Below are 13,175 nucleotides of genomic sequence, written 5' to 3'. Positions count from 1 at the left end.
ATGCTTAACTTTCTGGTGTTTAAGTGCCTCTGAGCTGTTTCCTACTCTTTGCTCCTTCATACTCAGTGTTCAGTTTTACCAACCACATACTTTATTTCTTTACATTTCTGTAAAATCCTTCCAGCCACCACAGGTCGGTACAAGCACTTGAGACCATCAAAGTAACATGAGGAAATCTAGCTGGATAATGAGGTAAAGCTGTATTTCTAGGATTATGTAACCTCCCTGAATCCAAAAAGTAATGTGGTCTATTCATCATTGCTACAACTACTTTTTCAGATCTCAGTTTAAAATTTCTAACTTAGAAGAACACACAACATCCCATTAGCTAAGGTAAAAGTCAAATATTCTTTAGCAGTTCAAATATTTCAATGCTAAGGAAAGTTTTGATACCCAAAGACCTCTTTCTCTCAAATCACTAGACATTGGGTACCCTGAAAACTTTCTTAGGAGTTTCAACTTCATATTTCTCTCCAACTCCTGACACTGCACATAATGTATTCTAGGCAGATCTTAGATCTATCTTTCAACAAAAAGTTGCATCAGCTTTCTGAGAGGTCCATTCCAACTTTATTTTACTGCACTCCAACTTCAAAGCAATTTTTCTTAGGAATACTTACTGTGTATTGGGAAGAGATAACCACCAAGCATCATTTATAAAATTGAGAACTCACAATATCTTTAAACCTTCTCTTTTCTTGGAAATAAAGATAATACTATCAACTTTTATTCTAACACATTTTTCCAATTTTTAAAGCAATACTCTGTGTCTTCTATGTTCCTCCTCCTATAACATGATGTTTGCTAAATGAAGCACAAAACAAGGTAGAAAACTGTTCTGCGAGTCTCCCTTTCTCAAACTTCCAGTTTCTATGCATTGATTTCTTGAAATAGGTATAAATGGGTAAGAAAACACCTCCGGTGCTATCGTAAGTCTGCACACACCACTTTCTTTCACCACTAAGGTATCTTTTAGGTATAGGTTCAGAGACTGAAGGATGCTCTGGATTGAAGCTGACCAGAAGGCCTCAGAAGGCAACAGCCTCAAGTCACACAATGACTATGTTTAGACATATTAAAGAGAAGACGACTTTTACTCTAAAACTAAGACATATCCATAATTTAAAGCTTGTGCGTGCATACACACACAAACAATTGGAAAACCTGAAAATTCATCTCATATATTTCTTCTTAGCTATCACAGAACTCTGGGCCATCACCTCTCTACAGAGTCCCTCCAACATCTTCTGGGTCTGTTTCCAAAGGGGCACCTGAAAAGCTGTAAGAGCCTCCATCCTCTGTCACTTTCATGAGAAAAGAAGCTGGGTGCAAAAAGGTTAGCCCAAGCTAATTCCTTGGTCTCCATGAGTCAGCCTGAATCTGTCACTGCTGTCAGTCCTTGGTGTGCTGAGGAATATTCGAGTCCTGGATACAACCTGTCCTCTCATCTCTCTGCTAATATCACTCTTACAAGAGGAAATCCAAAAAAGAGGGAATGTGTGTATATCTATAGCTGATTCATGTTGCTGTACGGCAGAAACTAACACAACATTGTAAAGCAACTATACTCCAATAAAAATTAATTAAAAAAAAAAGAGGGCTGCTGTCTCTGAGCACTCACACAGGGCTGTGAAATGGAGGCAGCTCGACTATTTAGAGCAATACTAAAACACCGCCTCTGTCTACTGAAAGCTCCTGGCTGAGCAGCAAAGCCATGTCAGCTGTTCTTTTCTTTGTTCCCGGTACAGTCCTTAACACTTATACAGAAATGAGACAACCTCTTGACAAGGAAGTCCTCCTCCTTTCTTAGACATCAGGAAACAAAACACACATGACAAACAGGGGAAGGGGTGTGGAGTGGAGGGATGGGCTTGGCTTGAGGAGTTCACTTTAGAGGTCTACCCCAGTGGCAAAACCTAACTCTGACGGCCTTTACGGCTTTTCATTTCCCAGCTGGCACAGTATCAGAACCAAATACATACAGCAACTTATAGGGAAATAAAAGAAGAGGCACAAGAGGCAGGCTCAAGGGTGAGAGCAATTTCTTTCTTACAGCTTAAACCACTACAAAAGATAAAGCATACAGTATCAGCAAGTATAAAAAATAAACCAGATTTAGTAATATACACAAATATGCACAAATACACACAAAGGAAATACAGGGTTTTCTTTTGGCTCCAGACTGTATTGGTATCTTTCATTTTAAAATTTCATGTGCAGAAAGAAATGAGAGCTTCTTAGTAAAATAAAATGATTTATTTTTATGCTGAACATACAATATTCATAAATATCAACTGCTTTCATTAAAGTTAAGATTTCCTTCTTAAATTTAAAATTTTCCCACTATAGTCCCTGAGATCTCATTTCCATGCCATGACAGTTCACATCTGCATTTTAAAAGCAAATACAGAATCCACCACCTGATTTAGCAGTTAGGCTGCACACACTGTAGCTCTCGTTTTAGGGTACCTTTGAAGACAAAGTGATATTTAATACTGAATATAAGCAGTCTTTTCATCTTACACTGAAGATTAATTGCTTCCCACTTCAGAACTACAGCATGAGTTATCATCTCTGACTTGCTCTCTAAGTGCTATGGTCAGCATGGAAAAAAATGACAAAGAACATTACGGCTTTCCTCAAGGGAGTCAGATCTTTGCTAACTGCTAAGAAGAAATGATGGCTAGTCAGGCATAGCACAATGAGATACAGCATGAGAAATGACATACATTTCTGTGCCCTGGTTCTAGGAAATCATTTCTACTAAATGTCCTCAGAATGCAGAAGCTGAACCTTCCTTGGTGTCAAACACACCAGATAAAAATTTTAGCTGCACATGGATGATGGTGTTTACAATTGTACGTATATTTGAAAGAAACTGTACATATACACTTGCTGAAAATTTCTGTTTACAGAATACAGTGAAGGTGGGAGATACAGAGTGCTTTCCCCTAGGTTCTAGGAGTTGAAGCAACCAATACTTTCAGGGTTATCTATTAGCAAGTTGGGTTCACACAGGCTGTCTCTCTAATCTGAAGATGACATAGAATAAAATCCTATCAGGCCTGGCCCACAGAGTCAACCATCTCCTATACTTAATACACACAAAACATAATGGAAAAAGATGGTGAGGGTAGGAGGGCAAAGCCCAACAAACAAATTATCTTATGTATTTTTCACCCTGCGCCACAGAGGAAACAAATGAATATGAGAAAGCAAATGATACACATACACGGACTTAAATCCAATTCAAATGACATGATGTATAAATAAATATAAATTGCATATGGAAAAGAGAGTATTTAAATTCCATTCAATGTTACAAACATTCTTCTCATTAAAATATAAACCCTTACCTTTGCTTGTTTCTTACTGGCTTCTCTTCTGGCTTCCCTTTCTTTCAGTCTTTTCTCCTACAGGAAGAGGGGGAAAATTAGTAAGTTTTCATAATCATTAAGTATGTGTCAAACAGATCTGGAATCAAATTACAGTTTGACCGTTTACTAGCTGTGCAGTTTTGGGCAACTTATTCGCTACCTCTCATTTTCTCATCTAAACATGTAGATAACAGGAGCGCACATTTCATAAAGTTGGTATAAGAACTATATAAAATAACATAAATGCTTATTAGCACAATGTCTGACATATGACTGGTTCACAGTGTTGGCTATTAAAATAAAAAGGAAGAAATGCAGTAATGATTATTTCCCTTTTCCTCTAAAAGCAGAATTTATAAAGGATATGAAATCCTCAACCTTGGGGTTCTTAGAAAAGTGGCAGTATTTTTCTCAAAACAAAAACAATGGAAGATTATTCTTATAAGCACCTTATTTTACTGAATTGTTTTATAATTTCCCCATTAGTTTTCCAATGATCATAAAACAGGCAGAAAATACAGCACTAATGTTTTCAAAATAAGAAAAATAAATATGTATATTAATAAAATTCAAAACAACAAAATGAAGCTAAAGTTGAAAAAACTTTTGTTTTAAATAAAACACCTCCTTTCCTCTTCAAAAAATAAAGTGGTAAAACAATATAGAGGCTAGTCTCAATCCAGAATTCATAGCTAACTATTTTAAATGTAATGAACTACTAGATCAATGTAAAAAGTGAATAAACAGCAAATAATTCTTTCATGAAGTAATATGAAACTGTGACCATGATTCACTCTTACATTAAATATCCACTAACATGAGAATTAACAATTTTTTCAGTCTGGACAATCTATCATTATCACTATGCTTCATACATAGCTTTCTCCAGATTGAAGAACCAATTCTAATACATACTCTAGAGACAGACCTGAGGCTGGTCTATTGCTCACAGCTTTGAGAAGGGCAAGAAACTGCTACAATCCACACTAAACACCCTATCTACGTTTACAGACTTCTTTTTAATAGTGAGAACATAAATGTTAAAAGTTTCAAAGGGGGTTAAGTACTAATTAATGCAAAGAGGAGGGGAGCCCAGAGAACTTATAGATTCAGTTTTTATAGCTTCAGATTGCACAGCAGGAAAGCTAAATTCTAAGTGAAAATTCAAATTCAAATGGCAACTGTTCACGTGTCATACCCTAAATAATGCATAATGTTAAATTATTCTTTTCTGTGATTATTATTCTTTTTCTACACTAGTTTTGGAGAAAATGGATTACTTTGACTTCCAAATAAAACATACAACTAAAAGGGCATGTAAAACTTAAACAATGTGCAATTATACAGAGAAACATTCTAAAGATTATTTGGAAGTTCCAGGATCAAGGTCAGGAGAAAAGGAAAGATGAAGGAATCAAAACTAAGAACGTGTTGTCAAACACATTCTTTTCATTGTCAAAGAGCTTAGTAAGTGAGAGACCTATCTCAAACATGGGTCTCCGTGTGCCAAGTCTGGTGTCTTTTTTGGATACATTCTAAAAAAAATTAAAAGTCAGGATTTGGAGAATTTAACAGGTGTGACTTACAACAGAAAAAAATAAACTTACTATTATTTTACCAAGCAGCCAATGAATGCAATAGTTATTAAGACACTATACATGAATTGGTTCTCTAATCAGCTTATGAGAGTTGTTCTGCCACTAAAGTGAGATAATCTCAGTGTGTCCTCATTTGTGGGAGGGGGACAAAGTTAATGGATGGCAGTTTGTAAACATCTGCACCCAAATTTTTCACAAAAGTTGGCACCAATTACTGATTCTCTATGAGTATTAGCAGACTACAAAATAAATGAAAGTAGCAAAATAATATGAAAGAAAAAAATTTTAAACCACTGACCATAATTATGCTTAGTTTGAGAGCTGGCTTTAGTTTGTGGATGAATGTATTTGTAATTTTCTCTCTCTTCTCTCTTTCATACATACACAATTTAGTTTCATTTTCCACACAAAGTTTTCATGTATGGAAAGTAAAATTAAGCAGAACAGTATTTTATGTTAGTCTACAAAGATCACAGTGACTTTTGAGTGTTGCACTGCTTAAACTAATTTTAAAACTACAGCTACATAAAATGTCAAATAACTAGAGAGTGATAAAACTGTACTTTTATACATATGTATCTGTTCATTAGCACATTATTGCTATTGTTATTTTCTTACTAACAGTAGAAGCACTGAATTATTAAGAATCAGCAGTGTGCTAAACATTTCACATATATTTTTAATTCTATGTAACAAAACTTTTGAGGTATTATCATTTCCATCTTATAGATGAAAAAATTGAAGATCAAAGTGATGAAGTAACCTTCCTTATGTCACACAGCCAGTGTGATAGAGCTGAGACTAAAATTGGGTCTATGGAGTCAACACCCCCAACTCCCTCAACTCCAGCACACGTCTATACCTCTTCTCTCCTCCATGAGAAAGTTTACACAGCTTTGTTAGATGAATAGTTTTTATCTTAACAACATGTTTCAGCCAAATGTTGCATTTCCTTTTATTATTAATAATGGTCGGTTACCGTATGGGTCTTTCATCCTGAGAGCATTTTTTTCCTGATAGCATTTTATGTACACTATTTAATTAATTTTTGCCTGTTTCCTGTCCATAAGAAAACATAATTAACCACATTTAACAGTCACACAAATTGTTGTTGTACTTATTCAGTAACTGGCCTTCTCCCAACACACTAGAGCATCTGAAAATGGCACTTCAAAGTTCCAAAGAATAACCTCGATATGTTCACATCAGACAAACTCTCTCTAAACAAGTAAATGCAATCTCTCTTTTGGGGCTTTTCATCTAGCCACTTTAATCAGAGCAGAAAAAAAATATTAACAAATTTCTACTACTATTGAATACCATTACTGACTCATGATAGTCAATGAAGAATATTTTAAATTTCAAAATTTAAATTGGCTATCAGAGTTCACATGTGCATGCAAGTAGAATAATTTTTCCTTTTAAGATTTCTGCCACAAGTCTCAGGTGGATGAGGGATATTCAAAACCTTTAAAATATGAAATGAACATGACCAGGACATGAAAATGAAGTATAATAAAAAGAACAAACTTTCAATATTGGGTGAAACAAAAAGAAAATTAGAAAACTTCTCTTTCTTATCTTAAAAAGCTATATTAGCACTCTATCTGAAAAGAGGAAAGAGTAAACATTAGTCTTTAAACAGGAGAATAGGAAATAGAATTATGGTAATCCAAAATTTGGGAAACGGATATAGGGAAGAAAGTACAATTTCTTCTTTTGCTAAGGCAGGAAAAGGGTTCTTTTCTTAAAAGAAGAGTATGTGAATCATAGATGCTATAAATGACAAGACATAAAAATAAAAGGTTGAATTACAATGACTAGGGGAAAAATACAATTGAATTTTATTAGGTTCAGTAACCGAATCACCCCCCCACACACACTTAATTTTAGGTGGTTTAAATGCTTTAAATCCTTTCTTTTCCTATTTCATTTTTTAGGATTGGTACCAAAAGGTATTTTATGCCAACAAAAAGAATGCACAATTTTATCTTTATTTCTGCCATGCTACAAATGATTAAGTATAAGATCATGAAATTCAATAATAAAAATCAAATTCAAAAGAAAACAGAAAAATTACATTTCAAGGTACAAAATACTTCTTTATAGATGTTACTATATGTCTTTTGGCTTCTCACACACTACAGGTCCTTAGCTTCCAGAAATATGAATTTCAACATGTCAGGACTATGTATTTAAACCATTTTCATTCCATGGTGCTTGGAAATCTGTAGATTTGGAAACCAATATTTTTCAGGAGGTGGTGGAAGCATACAACCTATCTGAATGAGCCTCAGGCAACTGTGTCAGTTTGGTAAGGAATGGAGTTCCCAGCTGTCACATAAAGAAGGAGGGGACATCGATCCTCATTTCAGTATTACAGGAACCTCTTTTTCAGGGAAGAAAATTGGCTCAACAGAAGTGAGTCAAAGAATGATTACAAGAATTTTTGGCCCTGAAGATACCCCCTGTCCTCCAAGAACAAAATCCCAGTAAGCCTAAATCCCTCCTGGGAACGAAGAACACAACAAGGTTCTCTGATCTGTTACCTGTTCTACAGAGTTTCATCTGAACAACATAAAAAATTGGGCTTCCATATATAAATGTATAACAACTGCAGTAAGGATATGAAGACAGGGAGAAAAACAAATTTACATAGAAACACCGATTCACTAATCAATTCCTTCAACCATCTGCTGAGCTATTATGTTCCAGGTCCCGTGGTGGGGTCTGGGTATATAGGGATGGGCAAAACAGACACAGCCAAGCTTCCCCTCATCTTTGTAGTCTATGACCTAATCTTGTCAGATCCCTGAATTCCATCAACACCAAACTCTGCCCTTGCTCCTCAACCTCTCCAGCTACTGACCATCAATCTAACAACCACCCCACCTCTCAAACAACATATGGTGTTCTTTTTTTTAAAAATCCACAAAACAAAGAACTTAACAATAAAAATAGAGATAATAAACAGGTCAAAGACTTGCCACAAAGTGGATAAGACCTATATAATCTTGAGTATTTATCTCATTTGGATGCTGGATATGAAAAAAGGCCCAAATACCCAGATGTTGGACTGACTATCACACGATGCTCTAAGCTCATGAGAATAAGAAGAGAAACCTCCCAGGTAGACATCTCTAAATTATAGGCAAAGGTTCTATAGTAATAGGCTGGTTCCTTTTTTATAATAAATTCGGTTGTGATGGTAGTAGGAAGGGGACAGGTAGTAGGACAGTTGTACAAGAAAAGAATCTCCTTTCCTCCCCCATAAATAAGCTTTATTCATAAAGTGAATTTTAGAATTAAGTATGGGATACAAGTCTCCCCATGATGACATTTCTGACATTAGCAAAATTTCATAAGCTCATATGAGCTAGACCAGTCTCTGACAATGCCTTAGACGCTTAAATGGCCATACCTTCTTAAAAATGGATTATGGTACTAGTAACTATATAGCTATGCAATGAACATTCAGGGAAAGGTAATGTTAGTATGTGGTCCTAAACTAAACTACTAACCACAATGTTTATTTTATTCTAAATTTATTTTAGACCAATGACCTTGCTCTGGAAACATGAACAATTTCTATTATGTGTCATTCCTTCTTCAAAATCCTCGTCTCCAGCTGTCATCCTCTACCTTTTGATTCATTGCTTCAGAGTTATCCTGTTGTAAGAGAATGGCTATTGGTATGAGATAGGTAGCAGCTACATAGTTAAAAACAGTGTGTAGAGAAACAAAGACCTTGGTAAGAGTCCCAGGGCTACTATTTGTAAGCTTTTATAAGCTGTGGGGCCTTGGACAAATTACTTGACCCTTATAAGTCTTAGTTTTATCATCAATAAAATGAGGCTAACCCACTTATATCAGAAGTTAATTGTTAGCATATAATACGACACATAAAAAATGCTTAGTGCAGGGCCTAGTTAACTAACTGCTACTTGTTATTATTATTCCTAAGATGCCTGACTACAGCTTCCCTCCTTCTTGACTATCATAATAAATTTATGTTTAAGATACCTGGGCTCCATGCCAACTCAATTCTGTGTAAACAACAACAAAACAAAACAGATTTTCTAAAAAGTCCCTTTAATTCTTTCTTAATGTTCTAATATTCATGCTAGTAGTTAAGTAGAACCCAGAGCAACTTTGCAAACAGTCCAGAGACACATTATGAACATGTCACCTAAATATACAAACCAAAATGGATGAAGCACTCAAAGCAAATTTCAAAGAAATGAAAGAGAAGCTCAAAATGAATTGCTTCTCTCCACTCTCAGCTGTTACAGCAGATATTATCACAGTAAACACAAGCTATCTTTCAGAGCTAAGAATGATGACATACACCACAGAGCAGATTTTCATTCCATTTAAGTAAAAACCTTTCAATGATATGATCCATGGCCCATCTTTCACAGTTCTGACTGAATTACCAGAAAACACACTGTTTCCGTGCAAAAGCAGCACTCTCGCCTTTACAAGTTAGTAATTTACTAATGGTTTTATATGTAAAAATATAGCTTTTGCTATAATTTTACTTCTGATAAATAGTTTCAAGATGTTTAGCAAAGAAAACAGTAACAGGCCTAATTAAGTATAGTTACTTATAAATTGCCAGGGAAAGAGAAAGACCAGAATGGTCTCAGAAGAAAATGATGCTTAATGACTACAATGAAGACTCATGAAGAGAAACAAAGCTACGGACTGGGTGATCCAAAGCAGTTATGCAAGGGCTCCTGAAGTCCCCAGAGCGAGTGGCTAAGTTCCAGCAAGCGGGCAGCTGAGTTCCACTCCCAGTGATGTCATAAACTGTACTGCCTTTATTTTTTCTTTTGCTTTTTTTTTTTTTTGGCTATAAACTAGTTAAAATTCTATAGTTCAGTTTCTAAATCTTTAGGACAAAGATATTTACTTGAGTCACAGTAGAAATTACACAGATTTCAGAATTTGGTAGATGAAAAATGAGTCAAGGACAGGTGTTACAGCACGGAGGAAAAACAGGTGGGAATAAATGAATAGCTGAGACCTACAGTACAAAGACTGAGTGCATATTAGAAGCTATGGTGTGAGGCTGTTAATTTTAAACAGCAAGAACAAACAACTACTTTCAAACAGAGTCATTAAGACTAATGATTATATATATTCACTTATATATAACTTATATATTAACTAGCTTATCCTCTTAAACCAAAAATATAATCATGAAATACAATTATTTTAAACATGCTGAAAGATTTTTAAGCTCAAAAAAGCTTCTAAAATTGATACATATTTTTAAAAATATAATATGTGTCATAATATGTATCAAATACAGAATTATGTTACAGATTTTATGGAGTTTTCTTTTCATACGTAAAAGTCTTTCAGGCACACTCCTCATTCACAGTTTTGTGTTAAGAAAAAAAATATGATTTTAAAACCAATAATGTGTTCAGGTAATGCAATTAAAATAAAATAAACTGTGCAGGATTAAGAATATATTGGGGGGCTCCCCTGGTGGCACAGTGGTTAAGAATCGGCCTGCCAATGCAGGGGACACGGGTTCGAGCCCTGGTCCCGGAAGATCCCACATGCCGCGGAGCAGCTGGGCCCGTGAGCCACAATTACTGAGCCTGCGCATCGAGAGCCTGTGCTCCGCAACAAGAGAGGCCGCGATGGTGAGAGGCCCGCGCAATGCGATGAGGAGTGTCCCCCACTTGCCACAACCGGAGAAAGCCCTCGCACAGAAACGAAGACCCAACACAGCCATAAATAAATAAAAATAAATTAAAAAAAAAAAAAAAAAGAATATATTGGGGCTTCCCTGGTGGCACAGTGGTTGAGAATCTGCCTGCCAATGCAGGAGACGCGGGTTCGAGCCCTGGTCTGGGAGGATCCCACATGCCACGGAGCAACTGGGCCCGTGAGCCACAACTGCTGAGCCTGCGCTCCACAACAAGAGAGGCCGCGATGGTGAGAGGCCCGCGCATCGCGATGAAGAGTGGCCCCCGCTTGCCGCAACTAGGGAGGGCCCTCGCACAGAAACGAAGACCCAACACAGCCAAGGATAGATAATAAATAAATAATAAATAAATTTTTTAAAAAAAGAATATATTTACTTTTTAAGTAAAATTTTAGTAACCATTGGAAAAATAAGTGAACAAGAAGGAAGCCTTATCATCAAGCACGGAACCCGACTGGTCAGCAGGGAAAAATGACAAATTAAAATTCCATTTTTCAGACAGGAAAGGATCATTTTATTCTCACATCTTACCTATACACAGAGAGCCAGCGGATCTCTCTGATCACTTGGTATTAACCCCCATTCTCACTCCCTCATTTTTCAGAATAGGAAAGTGCAATCCGAACTGGTGACTGGTGATCCCAAATGGACTAGGTAATGCTAGACTCAGAACTCAAATGCAAGTATTCCAACTTGTTATAGCACAACACTCTTTCCACCAAACATTATGCCAAATGTTAAAACTTGCCATTTGAAAAAGATATTCCATATGCCTTCTAGGTAGAAATCCGGTGCATTGCAGCTTGGTAAATAATTGATTTGAGCACCTGTATTGTATCTTATGTATGCTATTGTAATAAACATACTAAGTGCTCAAAAACATGAAATTTTCACTAATTTAATACACAAATACTTATATGTGTTTAAATAATAACTTTACTGATGAAAATACCAAGAAACTAATCATATTTGTGCCAGGTAGCATTTACATTAAAGTTGAATAGAGAGAAGACTATTCCGGTTACTTCTTTGTGCTCTTTTTAGGCTACATAATATTTTCAACCTCCAATATAGAAAGTATGCCATGGGCCACCTTGTGTAGTATATACTTATTTTATATAAAACAACAAGCTTTGACTTGTTTTAAAAAGACCTTATACCTATTTTAGTTATAGAGAACTGGTTCAAAACCAGTAGCATGGAAAGCTCTTGTGATTTCTCTCACAATTGTGTCAGCCCCAAACTGCTCTGTTCAACCTTGCTGTGAGACAATCACAGTGATAGTTTTAAAATCATATGCTATGTTTTAACAATGGTACAAAGGAAAGAAAATGATTTACATAAAATCTCAAAAATAAGTGAAAATGAAATAGTATAGAACAATCTACAGTATACTACCTTTCATGTGACAAAGGGAGAAAGCAAGAATATGTATTTCTATTTACTAGTCTTTGCATAAAGAAACTATAAGGATACATTAATAATTAATAAAAAGTTACCTCTGGGGTGGAGGGATGAATAAAAATGACAGGTATGGGCAGAAGCAAGACTTCTCAACGTTAACTTTTTTATCCCTCTTGATTTTGAAAAAATGTAAAGATATTATTCATTTCAAAAATTTTAATGTAAAAAAATTGGGGCACAAAAAGCTTCTGTGCAGTGACAGAATGCCCATAGTTAACTATGATTTAACTATAATAATCTTCCTGAGGATAGAGGAACCCATGTATTTTAAATATTCCATCTTCACTGCCTAAGGCAGAGCCTAGCACACAAACACTGTGTAATAAATATACAACAGTCAATTTGAAATTAAGTTCCTAAATTTTTCAGAAAAAATATTCTACAACCTGGATACAGTAGTAACTTCCACACATTGGGAAAAGGGGTGAAAGGGAAGATAAGAAAGGGGAAGCAGGTGGCGGGGGTGGGGGGGCTTGATTTTATGTAAATTCTCCATATTCCTTTTACTGCTGGCTACAATTTAAAGGTAAAATGTTCTTATGTTGGATACATACTCTAAGAAGACTATAAGCAGAAACATGGCAAGCTGCTGACACTTAAAAAAAATTTTAGTAACAAATTATTAACACCAAATTTCCATTTAAAGTACTGTACTAAAAGCAGCAATACAGGAGATGTTTAGTTCTCTCAATAACATAAATACCCAAAAACTGTAACCAGTATATTTCAGGTTCATTTGTTCTCCATATTTCTGGAACGTTTTTCCCACCATTCGTTTCCATCCTTGAAAGCTATCTTCAATATCTACGTTTTCTTATTTATTAAATGCTACTGGGAAGCTGTATCAAATCTTAAAGAAATGAGAATTGCTGCTCTATTAAAAAAAAAGTTTACTGGGTTATTAAATAGTAACAAGGTCAAACAGGAGTCAAAAACTATGAGAACCCTCCTCAGGATACAGTTAATAATGCCCACATCCAAAGGCTTAAAATTTTTTGGTACAGAACTTAA

General features: G+C 35.6%; 1 protein-coding gene across 1 annotated transcript in view; it reads right to left on the bottom strand.

The window, feature by feature from the left end:
- The window catches only part of DDX10 (DEAD-box helicase 10), a 246,428-nt gene that overhangs the window by 91,831 nt on the left and 141,422 nt on the right, over window positions 1-13,175 (bottom strand). The window contains exon 16 of the mRNA XM_068555721.1: window positions 3,357-3,413. Coding sequence (XP_068411822.1) covers window positions 3,357-3,413 — 57 coding nt within the window. The remainder of the gene's footprint in view (window positions 1-3,356; window positions 3,414-13,175) is intronic.

Source organism: Eschrichtius robustus, chromosome 11 (assembly GCF_028021215.1).
Source record: "Eschrichtius robustus isolate mEscRob2 chromosome 11, mEscRob2.pri, whole genome shotgun sequence".
NCBI lineage: Eukaryota > Metazoa > Chordata > Mammalia > Artiodactyla > Eschrichtiidae > Eschrichtius > Eschrichtius robustus.
Note: the sequence above shows the minus strand (reverse complement) of the source record. Positions and strands in the feature narration are given on the sequence as shown.